Source organism: Glycine max, chromosome 2 (assembly GCF_000004515.6).
Source record: "Glycine max cultivar Williams 82 chromosome 2, Glycine_max_v4.0, whole genome shotgun sequence".
Lineage (NCBI taxonomy): Eukaryota > Viridiplantae > Streptophyta > Magnoliopsida > Fabales > Fabaceae > Glycine > Glycine max.
In genome coordinates, this window is record NC_016089.4 from 32,732,996 (window position 1) to 32,749,259 (window position 16,264).

At 32.2% G+C, this 16,264-nt stretch overlaps 1 protein-coding gene across 1 annotated transcript; it reads right to left on the minus strand.

Annotated features, from left to right (window-relative positions):
- Positions 1–1,177: 1,177 nt before the first annotated feature.
- LOC100783088 (zinc finger protein WIP2) lies at positions 1,178–3,887 on the minus strand. The gene is made up of 2 exons (XM_003519016.5): positions 3,061–3,887; positions 1,178–1,869 (listed from the first exon to the last, which is right to left on the minus strand). Exons 1-2 carry the CDS (start codon positions 3,745–3,747, stop codon positions 1,441–1,443), a joined length of 1,116 nt encoding a protein of 371 aa, XP_003519064.1. The 5' UTR covers positions 3,748–3,887; the 3' UTR covers positions 1,178–1,440.
- Positions 3,888–16,264: the final 12,377 nt, after the last annotated feature.

Sequence of the window (16,264 nt, forward strand, 5' to 3'; positions counted from 1 at the left end):
TACAATCATAACAATATATATGAATATATATGCACCACAAACTTATTATTATATGTCTAAAGTCTTTATATTTTGTCATGGAGTTATCCAATCAAATTATAACACGTACGTACTTTATTATATATATATATATATATATATATATATATATATATATATATATATATCATTAAATCGCTTTCATTAAACTTGAGTTGTTGAATTTCTAAAACAGAATTCATATGTTTATTATATTTAGTGAAAAAATCGAATGTACAATTTAAAAAACGTGATCTAAATTTCGTCCCCATAAGGCTGATCTCACTTTTATTTATATGTGAATTGTGGCGAGCTTGAACTCTCATACCAATATGTTAATTATCATATGATAAGCTTCGTTATAAATATAAAATTTGTGGATTAATTTGAGAACACGTACCAAGAGGATCTTGAGAAGAAAGCAAGTTGTGAAAGCCAAGAAAGCCATGAAATGCCCCACAGGTATTCGTCCATGCACATTTATCATTATTCATCAAAGTTTGAACTTTGATGAGGCCTACAGCCTCTGGATTTGAGAAAAGAGGCTTTTCTTCATTTTGACCCTTCTTCCTGTTGATTTTGACAAGCAAGAATGCAACATATATAGCTCCTTTCTCGAGTATATATATACGTACACAATAGTGTAAGCACATTATAACATAGTTCAATGTACATATTACGCATTGATATACAAACGTAGAGTACAACAGTGCACTTTGTACATACATCCGGCACTACATAAACATCAACGCGAGAAACTAAAACTTCTTTTTCAACATGATACTAAAATTTATGTCAAAACTAGTTCGTTATAAAGCTCATATAACAATGATAAATGAATAAAAAATATAGGTGTTGATATCTCAGCACAATGAACCGACAGTGTAGGCAATCAACTACATGGCATTGGACCCTAAAACCAATGAAATTTTCAGAGAAACTAAGAAAGTGCAATTCAAAATACAACTGAAGCTGCATATATAGTATCTGTTACTAGCTACTAACCAAATAGCTTGAGTTATATATATATGCTTTTGCCAAAAGCATAGACAATGTAATAATCATTGTCTGCAATGCCTTAAGCAACTAAATATATAAAAGAGAGAGGAGATCGTATACATGAGAACAAACTAAAACTGAAGTTGGATTTACGCCTGGCTTTGTAATAAGCTTGTCAATTCCAACAGAAAGAAAAGAAAGACAAAGGAGAAGAAAGAAGAATAAAAAAGGTTGGCCTCCATCTAATTAAACTTGGTGCTTAATTATATTTAGTTCTCAAATGGGAAGCCATTGGATATGTACTCATACCAAATAATTAGTTCACAAATTAACTGAGATTTAATTAAGAATAAGATAATAATTCACATGCAGACATTATATATATAATTAAAATAAAACCAGTTCAGTTCCATTTTCGATCCTTCAGTCATTATCTTGTTCTACTTCAGATGCAGGCTCTTCTTCTTCTTCAAATCCATCAATCCCGTAAGCTGCATGGCCACTTCCAAAGGCTTTGATGTGATCCTTAAGGGACCTCTTGTGCTTGAAATCAGATCCACAGATGCAATACCAAAGCTTGCCACAGTTCTTCTCATGTGTTCTCCAATCACCCCTCACAGCAAAGGCCTTGCCACATTTTCTGCACATGAAGGGCTTAATCCCATGCTTCCTCTTGTAGTGTGTTTGGAGGGTTCTGAAGTCTTTGAGGGGCTTTGCTCTTGGGTGATCAATGTTGTTCCTGCAACCTGGGGAACAGCAATAGCATGGAAGCCTTAGCATACCTGTTGGTTGGGTACCCCTCAGAGATTCAGGCCCTTTTCTGTACTGTGATCCATGCCCCCACATATGCATCTGACAAAAAGAAACAAAAGAAATTAAAAAAAAATTATGGATGCCCCAAAAAGAAGATAACTAGTACAGAGAAAAGAAGGCAAAAATTATCAAAAGCTGTATTAGTTGAGTACATGTTGCGAAAATTTAAACATTAAATGAAAAATAAGAAACTTAAGTTGGTTAAAACTTGAATTTGGATTTTGGACTAAGCTGACATAGAAAATAATTATCTCAGAATAGCCACTTCTATGGAACAAACATTTTTAATTTTTGTCAGAATATATAAGGAATTAAGCATATTATTTATGCAATTCAAGGACGTTGAAATAAAATTAAAAAAAAATTCTGCACTGTAAATTTTTTGAAATTTGTTTAAGAACTTGTTGTTTGCTGCTCTTTTTATTTGCAGTGTATATCTACCTAATACGTCTGTGTAAGAGACTTTCAGGTGTGGAAGGTGTTTGGATTCAGACAGAAAAAGGCCACAAAGAGAAACAAATCTTGTGTATTAATATCATTATCTGAGAGATCTAGAAGAAACACTGCCAAATTTTCAGTTCCATGCGCAGCTGCATGCCAAAACATAACGAATCACAGACTTCAATGCACCAAAGGCATAAAGAACATTGCCTGAGTAGTTTAATCAACGAAAAGGATGTAGGATCTGGTCTCAGTCACAGTTTGAACCAAGAAAATATTAATTTGTTCATACATTAATTAGTACCCGTTTCACCATGCAAGAAAACAAAAAAAGCTCAAAATAATTTTAATCATTATGATATAAGTACAATTAAGTTAAAAGAAAAAAAAAAACCCTGGTGGAAGAAAAATGGAAGGAGAAGAAAAAAGCAAAAAGGCAAAAAAGGACCCTGCTTTCCTCTTATTACCATCCAAATTAACAAAATCATCATTTTATTTCATATGAATGGGGAGAAAAAAGGTGCAAGCAAGGTTTTAAATCATGGTTACGATTTCGTGGCATTCCTTAATATTATGGAAAATCATGGACAAATGCAGTCAAAGATTTCAAAAATTTGACGTTGCAGCCAAAATCACGGTCACAGATACCATATTTTAAAACTTTATGCAAAAAAAAAAAAAAAAGAAGAAGAATAAGAAGAAGAAGAAGAAGTAGAAGAAGGGTTTATGGTTCATAACATGTGCGTCGGTTGGGATAAAGATTTTGTTTATTTATGTTAGTACACTGACCTGCATGTTGTTGTATCTGTTGAAGGTTTTGCAACAAACGGGACAAGAGAACTGAGTAGGACCAATGAGAATCTGAGAAGGGGTAGGGATCCAGTACTGTCCCTTGTTGAGCCTGTTAGACAAGAACCCTGAAGAAGAAAAATCCTCACTCCCATTATTACTGTTGTTATTACCAACTCCATGTCCTCCTTGTTGTTCTTTGTCTGTAGAACAAGCTGCTGAAGAAAGAACAGAAGCTATCTCAGCAGCACTAGGGCTTGGCAACCCTATGTGCAGTGCAACAGTGACACTTTCATCAGTATCTTCTTGATCTTGTTCCTCCCCTTTTGGGTGAAGGTGAAGGGTTCTGTTGTTGTAATTCTCTTCCACATCCATGGCAGTGCAAATATTTTCCTGAAGAATCTCCTGATCTTGATCTTGGTCATCCTCTTCTTGTTCCTCTTCATTTCTTGGGCTGAGAGTTAGAAGAGGAAGGGCTTCTCTCAAGGGAGGGGAAGGAGGTGAAGAAGAACAAATAGTGGTTTGAAAGTGGTGGAAGTGGAAAAAGGTGTTGTGGTTATTGATGTTGGAACCATTTTGGTTGAGGAAGTTGTGAGCATAGGGATGGTGGTGGGGTGAAGGGTTTGGAGAAGGATAGTGGTGGAAGAAACTACCTGGTGAGAAGAAATTGGAGTAAGGGTCTGCCATGGGTGGAATATGAAAAGAGGTTTTGTGTTTGAGGAGAGAATGGAAACAGTGCAAGACTATGTAGGTTTTGCTTTTATATACAGATAGAGAAAGTACAAGATGGCTGAAGGGAGTGGATGGTGGAGAGAGAGAGAGAGAGGTATCAAATATGGGGAAAGAGAACTAAAGTCAAGTGGAGGAGAAAAATAAAGTAACGAAACACAGCAAATCATTTTTATTAAAAAAAATCTTTTGATGATTAGGATTTTTTAATCATTAAGAAAGAAGGAATACAGGAACGTAATGGCATTTTCATTTTCATTCTTATATATATTACTCTCCAAGACAGAGAGTGAATACCGTTAGTGGCAGTTTATAGATATGGAATAATTATTCAATTAAGTTTTTAATTTATTAGTTAACGCAAAAACTATGTATTTCTTTTGTTAACAAAAAAGTAGGTGAGTGAAATCGTGTGAGTTGACCAGGATCAGCATAAGCATCAAGATTCAAAGAAGGCTTATACTTTTACATCAAAGGCAAAAGTCAAACTCACACTCTTAAAGAAATATGAATTTATTATTTACCCATTGAACCAACATTTACTGCCCATAAATTATGTATTGTTTCATTATATGCATCGTGGCCTTTTTGAGAAATAATTATTAATACTTAAACAGTTATTAATTAATTACTAATATTATAACACGGGGGAAAAGCATACATTCAATAAAAATGGCTAATAAGTAAGGTCTTATACATTCAATATATCAAAGTTTTGAATTAGATATGGGAACAAATTTGTGTATATAATTTATCCATATTTTATAGAGCCAATAAGTTGATCCAAAGTAAATCAGGTTTGATTTTTTCAATAAAATTTGGATTCAAGTTTTGTGAATGAAAAAAATTATAATTGGAGAAGAGTGACTCTACTAAAGGTAACTAATCAAGTTCTTTGACGAATATTAGTTATGGACAAAGTCATTGAATACTTTACACAAAAAATATGGTTTCAAAAAAATCTCATAATGGAGATCTTTAATTTTGATACGTTAGCCTATTAATTGATTCGCAAGTGTCAAATCAAACAAGTTAATTTGTGTGAAACCAATTCTAAGATAGTAAATTGAATAGTTGTTTCAGTTTTGAACTTAAAAAGAGCATAAATTCAAAGTGCAATAATAAAAAATAACATCAAAAAAAGAATATGACAAGGCTTAAAAGGCTATAACACAAACACTTGGAGGGCAGAAAATATTTTGTAATGTAAAATTAAGGCAATTGTTGGGTGCTTGGTTGACCAAATAGTTCTTGATGTAAAATGATTTTTCCTTATTCAAAACTACTCCTAATATCACTTTAACCAACTAATCTATTCAAACCATGATCCTCATGAGAGAGCCTAAACCACTTAGTTTTAGCCCTAATTAATTTCCTAGCAAGCGAGACTAAGTGATTTGCCTTAATTAGAAACATATTCTCAGTTCCTAGTATGAAAATATTTTCTAATGATAATCACACTATAACAACATGCACATGGATGATCAACCCCTACATAAAGCAATAAATATAGAAAAGAAGTAATGAAATAGGAATAATATTAAATGAACAGCAAAGATAATTACATCAAAAGTTTTTGATACCCAAACCTCAACAATGGGTAGTTTAGCCTCCCATTTTCATGAGAGGCCTTAGAAAGGGAAAAAAATACAAGAAGATTGGAAGAAAATGGAAGAAGCTTAATGAAATAGTGCAAAAACCCTTTTCTCCAAGCCCTAGGTCGATATATCCCTAACCCCAAGAGAATGTGGCTTTTATAATGGGGCCAAGGTCCTTGTCTTGTCACTTAAGAAAATACACTACATGTTGGGAAAGCAACACTCATTAGGCGAGTTCTTTGCAAATTCAAAAAGACTCACACTTCAATTGTCTTTTCTCATTGGGAGAGTTCTTCTAAATTCCTAATTTGAAGTGAATTTGCTTCCTTTCAGAGAGATTTGCTTGTTAGGCGAGTTTTACATATGATGTGGCCCTTTTTCTTTGTTAGTAAGTCGTTGTGTGTCTTTGTCTGCACAACCTCTCTCACTAGGCGAACATAGCTCACTAAGCGAGTCATCTTTGTTGTGACAACTTCCCTTCCTCTCTTGGTGTTTCAAAACTCTAATAAAAACATAAGAAAACTACATAAATGCTTAAAGTTTTATTTACAAGCCTAGAGTTCTATAAAAGCATTAAATTCTAACTATTTTGAGACTAAGCTCCCGTTCGGGGTGGTTTCTCATTTTAGTTTTGAAATTTTTAAAAATCCAAATCATTTTTAGTTTTGAGTTTTGAGTTTCGGTTTAATCTTTGTGTTTTTTTTAAAAAAATATGTTACAAACTAAAAATAAATAAAATGAGTCAACTATTTTATCTTATCTCACTGTACTATGAAATAATGGTGGTGACAGAGGTAGTGGGGGTGGGAGTGGCGACTGTAACGGGAATGGCGATAATGGTGGTGTCAGTGGTGATGAGGTGGAATAATGCTGGTCATTATTAATATATTTGTTATTTTTATTTTTAATGGCTATGCATGTGAATAATCAAATTTAGTTTCCTAGAATACTCTTTATAAAAGATAAAGTTAGATTTCTGAAGAGTCTAAGACATTAATGTATTTCAATTACTATTTATGAAATCAGAAAATGACTCATACTTAAGGGAATTTTATTAAAAAAAATAATTAATGCAAAAGACATTTAGATTGTGTCTTATAAAAAGGATCAAACCAAACTTCTAGTTGGAGTAAAAACTAATTTAGAATGTTTCATTCATTAATTATTTTTCAGAAAAATAAATAAATTATGAGTCATTTTTTTTAGTTCAATAAGTAGGAAGTAGAATATATACATGTTTTAAGCTCCTTGGAAGTCTAATTTTGTCTTCTATAAAGAGAATTTTAGGAACCTTACTTTCACTATTCACATTCATAGTCAATAAAAATTAAAGTAATAAATTCTTTAGGGTGGGAGTGATTAAAAGAAATAAAACTACCATAATTAGAGTATTTGACTTCCCAGTAGGACCTAGAGGTATCAATCGTAATTAGATAAAAGTTTACAAATTTACTTGTATATGTGATCATTCCAAATTAAAATGATATATTTTTTAGGATATGTGAGAAGCTATGATAATAATTATTGTGCATGATGACTTTTAAGCTTCATTTTGCACAATTATTTGCTTTTTCCTTAATTTCTGCTTAGCTTAGGTCCCGTTTGGGGTGGTTGCGAGTTTTTATTTTCGGTTTTCAAATGCAATTTTCAAAACAAAATGCGTTTGGAAAAAATGGAATTGAATTAGTTTTTAACTCAATTTGAAAATAGTTGTACATATATTATCAAAACCAAGAAAAGAAAATTTGTGAAATTCGATTTTTTGTTTTTAAAAAAACACATTCTAACCACCACCACCATTGTCTCTGCCACCATTTCTCTGCCTCCATTATCATTCTTGTCGTCGCTACTATTATTCCACCCCACCACCATCACTGCCACCATCACCACTACCATTCCCACAATTGATATTGCCACTACCACCACCAACATTGCTTCACCACTATCATTCAATCGCTACTATTGTCACCACCACCATTCTAGTGCCTTCATTGTTATTGTGGCCACCGTTACCACTATTCCACTCCACCATCACCCATAATTTTAAAAATTGAACCTGTGATTGACCTGGTCAAGACATTATTAGGCCACTAGATCAATGGTCAATTAGTGTGTCACTAATTGACCCGTATGACTCGATCTTTATTAAAAAAAATTAAGACTTTATACCCAACCCTAACTGACCCACATAACCCACTATGTTTCCTCCCTTAGGCATGACTTGGCCCGGGTTAGTGGGCCACCATTTTAGTTTCAAACCCGATCGAGTTGTATCGGGTTGCACCAAAATCAATGCATGGTTAATTCGATAGGCAACTCAACTCAACCAGACATTATAGTCGCAGTCTAACTGGTCGCGTTAGTATGGGTTTTTAAACATAGTCATTACTATTCTATCGCTACTACCATCACCATCATCATTCGACCATGCCACCACCACCACCACCATCTTCTGAGAGATTAAAGGAATTAAAATTAATAAAAATATATGAAAAATAATTAAAGGATATCTCATTTATGTTAAGGGTAACATTTTTGAAAAATATATAAATTTTGTATTTAATGATACCAAAAAAAATTAATCAATTTCCTTAATCTTAATAATTTTGTTTAGGTTTTATAAAAATTACTTAAAAAAGTGTTCTAGAAGAGAAATCTCGGGATAAGGACCGAATTATTAGGTGAACTAGCCAATCATTCTATTATAATGTGTAAGTTGTCAACTTCTACAAAGAAGCAATCAACTTGGGGACAACTGTTTGGAAGAGTAATCTCAACAAATGTTAACCTATATACTCGTTTAACTCAAGACACCAAAGCCGGGTCTTCGATCCCATATTACTAACTCATCCCAAGAACATTAGTACTCAAGCTTAAGTGACATCCTTCTAGGCTACAATGAGAAAATGGACAAGCTAGACGTGTGACACCTCACTTAGGAGCACTTGTCTTGCATGATGACAATTGGATAACTAATTTTTTCGCAACAAGCGTGGTATAAAACATGCAAAACACTGGTATGGTAACTAACTTCATTTCTCACTCCACCTTGAGTTATTACTGACTTGAGTATTGGAGTGCATGCAAACACCCCAACACCACCATCAGAACCACTTGATGCCACCATACTTTGCAATTGGAATCACCATCGTAAGTCAACTCTATATCAGAATCTCTCATTGAACTGAATCTCCCATTTCTTGAATCGAACAAAATGTATAAAAAGAACCAAACCAAACTTCTAATTTGATTCTTATATAAGGACCGGAATGAATGTAACTTATGGCAAATTATAGTGGTGTACTTAAAATCCCAATAATTTATGAGTTTTTATCTTCTTGTTGTGTTCAGCATCACACATTTTCTAAACCTCTCTACGTACATAATTGATGTTGTTGCTAAACATAGACCCTAAACCTATCCTATATATATTCATCAACAGGGCAAGGCTAATGTATCACTCTACTTTCATAAATTTACCCGATGTTAAAATCCTATCAGGCAACCACGTTAGAACAAAAGATTTCTTGCCAAAGATACAACATATGTGAGTTCCCTTTCTCCTTGATTCTTATAGAATCCGATATTAAATTAAGTCCCACACGTACAGGCTGTAAGTCATACATGCACATACAATTTCCAATGTAGCAATTTGTATTTCAAAAAAAAAAAAATTTACAGTTAGAGTTAGTAGTGTCACTTTGATGCACGCAATCACTAACAGCTGAATTAAACATGAAAAAATGCAGAGGGAAGTTATGAAACATACTTTTGTCTTTGAAACGATATTTTTTGTTATGTTATGAGGATCATGTTAATTATTCCATGTAATATTGCTAATTTAATAGAAAAATAAAAAAATGTACGTACCAAGAACTTTTTATGATTTTGTATATAAAACAATGCATTTTACGGTAGTCATAATTAGTTATCAAGAAAAAATTTACTAAATATGATAAGTGCAAAAATAAAGAAAAATTAAATCGTAGTGTAAATTGCATAAATAAAGAATTGTAAATTGACAAGCATGTTCATACTTGTCAATACGTACAGTTTATCAAATAAAATTTTCAAGTGTTTATCTTATATTAATTTAATTACAAAGGGATTATTGTTACCGATTGCTTAGTAAATATGTCCCAGAAACAAAAATTATCAATAGCAAACTTTTGAAAAAAAAATCATATACATTTTCATCACTCTTTCCATATTTTGAACTTTTTCTTTGACTCTTTCAACATAATAAAAGGCATAAATAACAATTGATTTCAGCAATGGAATACAATCAGTCATTAACAATATGGGCTTTGCAACCGATTAACTTTTGGTTACTGATGATAATTTAGTGTTTAATAAGTGTGATCTCAATAGAATTAGTCTCTAATTATGTCATTAAGGATCCGTTTGATTTGTTAAAATTATGATTCGTTAAAAAATGATGAGCTTTTCATGTTAACTTTCTTGACCATGTGGTGACCCATTTAATGATAGATTGTTGTGTCAATTAGTAATCAAATTGTTGTCAGTCATTTAAACTCTCAGTATCACTACTAAAAATTAATAAATGAGTGAATAAATCCGTAACATTTCAATTTTTTAGATTGGGAAGTTCATATTAAAAATAGCTTGTGTTTGTTTTGATATGTAATGTAGTATCTTTAGTGAAATAATTAATATAAAAGATAGGACCATCTTTGGATAATCAAGAAACCTAGATTTTAAGTATTGAGTCTAGGAAAAAGTGGTTTAGAGGTAGAAAACTCTTGAACCGTCAATCAATAAAAGTCAACTGCATTCTAAAAAGTGAAAGTAAGATAATCTCTCATCAATGATAATTTTGTAAATAGAGACTTTTTAGGCTAAAATGAGAGATTTAGACTAATTAATGAAAGTTTAGAGCACTAATGTGTCTAGAGATGAGAAACACTTAATTTAATTAATAAGAAAAGAGGAGAATTAATCTCACTCACTCTAATTATTTTTAGTTAGGTCTAATTAAGGGAATTAATAAATGAATCAATTACTCTAGGATCAACTTAGAAGTTAGATAGAGCTTTATTAGTGAACTAAGTAGAAGTTTAATAGAGCTTTATTAGTGAACTAAGTAGAAGTTTAAGTCATTAAAAGTGGTTAGGAGAAAAAAAAACCTAGAGGACTCCACAAGTGGGCCCTCATCTAGACCTTGGAGCCCTCTATATGAGAGAAGTGAACACTTCTCTCCCTCCCCTAGCTCATTTTTGTCGTTTTGGGAGAGAGGAAGCAAGAAAGTGTCTTCTTCTCTCCTTGCCTGGTGTGTGATTGTTGTGAAGTGAAGAGCTGAGTGAGTTTTTGAAGCTTTTTCTTATGCTCTTCTTCATTCTTTTCTTCTCTACTCACTAGAGCCCTCATGTTCTTATCTTGTTTCATTTTTATGAGTATGCCCTAGGGAGTGCTCAAGGATTCAACTCATCACATACTCATGTCTTTGCTTCATTGTGTCAATCAAGAGGTAAGGGAAGAGTATTTGGTTACTTAGAACCTATGCTTTGATTGTGAAAAGTTAAACTTTATTTATGTTGTGCTTTTGTATGTGTTCATGTGAAATTCAAAATTTCAAATTTTGTGTTGTGACCCTTTGAATGATACGTGTTGTATTTGTGAATTCTGGGCACAAAAATGAATTCCTTGACCCCAAAAACCTAGGAAAGCATATATGACATGTCTCATTTGGAGTTGTATAGCATTTGGAAATAAAATTTTAAGTTAAGGCAAGTTATATATACATATACTTTTGCTTTTGAAAATTTTAAAGTTGGAGCTAGAACCTGTGTTTATGGATCCCAAAATTGAACTCATTAGGTCCAAAAACCTAGTTTTATATAGACCTAAAATACACCCCATTTGAGTTAGTATTAGCTTATGGAATCATAATTTCAAGTTTTGCTCTTTTTCAGTAAAAACCCTCTTTGTTTTGCACGAACTGTATCTATAGGTTTGGTTTTTATACATTTTGACCATGGAAATGAGTTCCTCATGTTTGAAAACATTGAGTTTGATATAAAGTTTGCGTAAAACAAATTTCTATAACTCTTGAAAATTAGAAAATAAGTTTTGTGAACTTTAATGATAATTAAGTGTAGGGCAGTGTAAGCATTAGGGCCAAATGGGAGTGGACTTGCAAAATTCTGAGTTCTTTGCATGTGAAAACTTGAGATGCATATATAGTTTGTCTACGTCAACGAAAAAATTGATTTTCAAAGTGGGCAATGATGTATAATTCCAAATGAGAATGTAGCATGAATGTGTATGAAATGCATGGAATAAATTATGTGAATTGTAGAATGTGTTGTTTACTTTGATTAAGACTTTATAATGTGAAATTGTGGGAATTTCTATGTTATATGTTGTAAGACCAAGTGAGTGTGACCACTTGGAAAAACATATTGCATGTTATTAATGTGACCTTATTAATATTGTTTGATTATGAATTGTTGCGCTTTGGGATTGGATTTGGGGGTGTTCGACCCTCAGCAAAATTTACTTTGAATGTCATGTAATGATTTAGTAGGTTGCTAGTGATGGTGTGTGGTTGTGAAATGGACTATTCCACTTGAAGGGTCATATTAATGGTGACCTTAGAGAGGGAAGGGGATTAACTTCCTTCCTCTCTTGATATGTTCGTGTGTGTGCACGATGGAGAATACTTGTGGTTGGGAGCTTCATGAGGATTGACATGCATTCCGAGGAAGGAACGGACGAACAAGGTAACAAGATTGTGTTACAGTTAGAAGGATAGTTGTGTCAGGAATTGGGGGCATGACTTTATACTCAATGGGAAATGCTATCTAACATCATTTCACATGTACTAACATAGCCATCGTTTGAGGATCGATGTTTCTCATTATGAAGGATGAATGAGGATTTGCTAAGATAGGGTGGATAACATACAACAGGTACACCAGGGGACAGTTCGAACGGTTTAAAGGAACTTGGTGGGATGTTGAGTGGTGATAACTTGACTAAGGCCATTTTTTGTTAGTTTGAGGGACTCGCGAGGTTCACTTGGAATTCTTGACTAGAGTAGAGTCGTATCCATTGTTGGGGAGAGCACTATGTCCTATATTGGCATGTGGGGTGCCTTCCCAATTGTCATCCATATATTACGTAAGACCATGAAGGCCTGGGAGGCTTAGTGACAGTGTTGGGCCTAAGACAGGAATTGTTTGAGAGTAGAATCACAGAATAAGACGCCGTGGTGATATGTTAGAAAACTACACGTGGTGGTTGTTTAGGTCATGTGTAGGACTTAACGTTCGTGTTTGTGGCTTCTAAAGGGATGGAGTACTCATTCCTTTGTTACCATTTTCAGTATCCGATGTCAAGCACGACGTTGACTCCCTCGTCTTCATTGATGCCATCAAGACGTGGAAGCAGCATGATGATGTGCTTCATGTGGATCACTTCTACGGTTTCCTCTGTTGTTGTAGTGTGCTAGTGGATGCACCAGAGTATAGGCCATGTATAGTTGATTTAAGTTTAAGCACAATAAGCAATTATTATGATTTATTTTGAATGTTTTAAAAACAAAAAAAAAGTTTTAAGAAATTGAATTGAAAAGTTTGTGTTTTTAGCAAAAATTTCTTCTATCTTTTCTAATCTTTTGAGTTAATAAGAAAGAGAACTTGAGAATATCTTTTCATTGAGAAAATCAACAGGTTATTTTGAAAGTCTATATGTAAGGGTGTTAGAAAATCTATTGATTGAAAATTATTTTTCCATTGCTAAATATAATAAAAAAAATTAACTAGAGCATCTCCAATAAAGGATCTTACAAGGAGATCTTAACCTCAAGATTCATTCTTGCTCATATCCATTATTGGAGCAAGATGTTAGATCTCTACGTGGAGATTCAATTCTTATAAAGGAACTTTCATGATTTGCATCCATTTAAAAAAATAATTTTTTATTGTCTCTCCAAAAAATTGATTTGCATCAAATTCTTGTAGGAAGACCTAAAAAAATGATTGAAGTTCTCAAAATGAAATTTACTATATTGGAGTAAAAAATGGAGAAAATTTTGAGAGTGGTGTGACACTCTGTGATCCAAAAAAAGGTGACTAAGATCTCAAAATGAGATCTTCTATTAGAGATGCTCGGATTTTATATAGTCTAGATAAATTAAATTAACTTAGAGATCACCATTAAACCTCTATTACATGATATCCTAATTATATATATTAAAATAAATTCAAAATTCTGGTAATTCATAAAACATTACTTAACTCTAGAATATGCACATGTGCAAAAGTCATAAGTTAAGGGAAATAATATATATATATATATATATATATATATATATATATATATATATATCAAAATTATAAAAATGTTTAATATTTTAATTAAATTTAGAATATTGGTCAGAAAACAGTTATAAAAGAATTATTATTCTAATGGCTCAATAGTTCTTTTTATCCCCAAAATTTTACAATCTCACAAATTTTGTCTTTAAAGAATAGTTTCCACAAATTTTTCCCCCTCCCCTCCCCCAATTTATAAAAAGTCAAATTTATTTTAATTTTTGTAGTTTAAAAGAAAAACTGCCCCAAAATTGTCTTAATTAAATAGATATTTGTGACCAAATAAAGATAGTTAAGGTAAACCATATTTCTTAATTTTTTAAACAGAATGTAACTTATGGCTAAATTTGTCATTACCATGATACTTATTTAGCAACTGCATGTAAGCTAATTTCTTTTGTAATTTTAACACTGACATTTTTTTTTATTAAAAAGAAAATTCGACCTCCTATATAGTCATCATGTTAGCTACTATATCTATGAAAAGCTATCAAAATAATAGTTGATAGCATGTTATTAATTAGCAACCGAAAATATCAGTCAATATTAGTGTCTGATTTATTAATCGGAGGCTGAATATATTCACTGATAACTAGAATTGCAAAAACGAGTATAAATGTCTGGTTTCGATCACTATCTCGTTTAACGACCAAATTTGCACACATGGCAATAAGTGGTATTTTTTATATGGAGATTGTTTTGTAGTGTTTTTTTTTCCATTAATATCACCCCTAATGAATCAAATAAGAAACTTACGTACATACAAGTATTATAAGAGAAGATCGAGTTGGTACACCAAAAGCTATATTAATTTGGAAAAAAAAAAAAGCCTTTTCAATCGCGCGTTTTCACTAATAAATAAAATCTTATACCTTTTTGTTTTTTTTTAGATTCTTCCTCTGTGTTTAGGAGGGGAAAAAAAGGATCTTTACATGACATGAGATGTTACATAAACATTCGAAGGAAGAGAACATTTGACTCTTACGATACAAACTAATTAACTAATTTCAATTTTAAACAGAATAACATAGTTTTGTCATGATCAAATAGTTAATTAAATATTTACAGACAGAAGTGCACGCATCCCATGATAGACAAGAGGCATAAAAGATAGAATCTGTTTTCTCACTCACAGCCACCATGATATAATACAATATTGTGAATATTTATAGGATACCTGCAGCGACAAGAAGCAACGTACCAGTCCCAATATGCCCCCAACATTTTTATTGGTGTGTGCACTCTGGTCGGCTAAACCAACTATGATATATGAGATTGTTATACAGATTAATTCATAATATTATATTCAATGCTCACTGTGTGCACCTTTGCACTGGGAATTTTCCTCTTCACACTAAAACTATATGTGTATAGAATAATTAATTAGACCTAATCCATGAATTTTTAGTTCACTGTCGTGATAATATATATTAATTAGTGATCAACAATTTGGTATAGTATTAATAACTTGATTATATGATATACTCATATCCCACATGACATTAGTATAATATTGAAACTATATCCTTTTTTTTTAGCTTTATTGTATAAACTTCATGCAGTTTATATAACTAACATTAATACTAATTTAAGTGATGTTTGTGTGTTAAGGCATGGAAAAGTATATTTTGTTGTTAGTAGACCAAATGTGGTTTGTGTATCGTTACTAAAGAGAGGAATATCAAATGCAATATCGGTGACATTCAAGGGATTGGGGTTGTTTATTCTATAGTAAGGATAATTTTATATAAGCAACTTTCTAACCTACATATGATTGTTGAATATATTATACAGAACACAGACGTAATTACCAAAAACACATAAGATAAATTATTCTGATACGTCAAAAAGTCTTATATTATTTAAGTGTCAAATTATTAAGAGTAATTTATAAATATATTTTTTTTCATAATCTACTAAAAAGCCTTCCTTTTAAGGATAAAATTGTTATAGGTTATCGAATTTCAAAATAAATAATACTTTAGATATCATAACCCCGGATGTTGTAGGCAGACTTGAGTTCCAAACAATTAACAATTAGGAAAACAAATTGAAAATAAAAATAAAATGAATTTATTTATTGAAATGTTGTGTATATATAACTACTTTGCATGTTGCATTGTCTTGTTTTAATAGTCGTTGTTAATATTATTATTATTATTATTTTGCTTTTGGGTACATTAATAGTCGTTGTTATATTTCTGAGTGAAGCAGTAAAAGCAGAAGAACCCTGCAGTGTTAACCTCGGGTGTTAGGTCTGAATGTCGTCGGGCATATAATGACATGCATTCTGTTCACTAATTGACCCCATCAATGGAGATAGGGGCCAAAAGAGTGTGTTGGCCTAGGCCAGTGTGAGCAACAGTAGAACTAGTCTAAATTGAAACTATAAAAGAATAGCATGCCAGAGGAATGAGAAGGAGAGCCAAAAAAGGCTATAGCTAGATTAGAATCTCACACACACACACACACACACACATATATATATATATATATATATATATATATATATATATATATATATATATATATATATTA

Bases quoted from the DNA above. Each gene is read 5' to 3' on its own strand.
- LOC100783088 (XM_003519016.5), bottom strand. From the start codon at position 3,747: ATGGCAGACCCTTACTCCAATTTCTTCTCACCAGGTAGTTTCTTCCAC. The intron at 1,870-3,060 runs GTCAGTGTACTA...TCTTTTTGTCAG, and splicing joins ACAGATACAACAACATGCAG to ATGCATATGTGGGGGCATGG.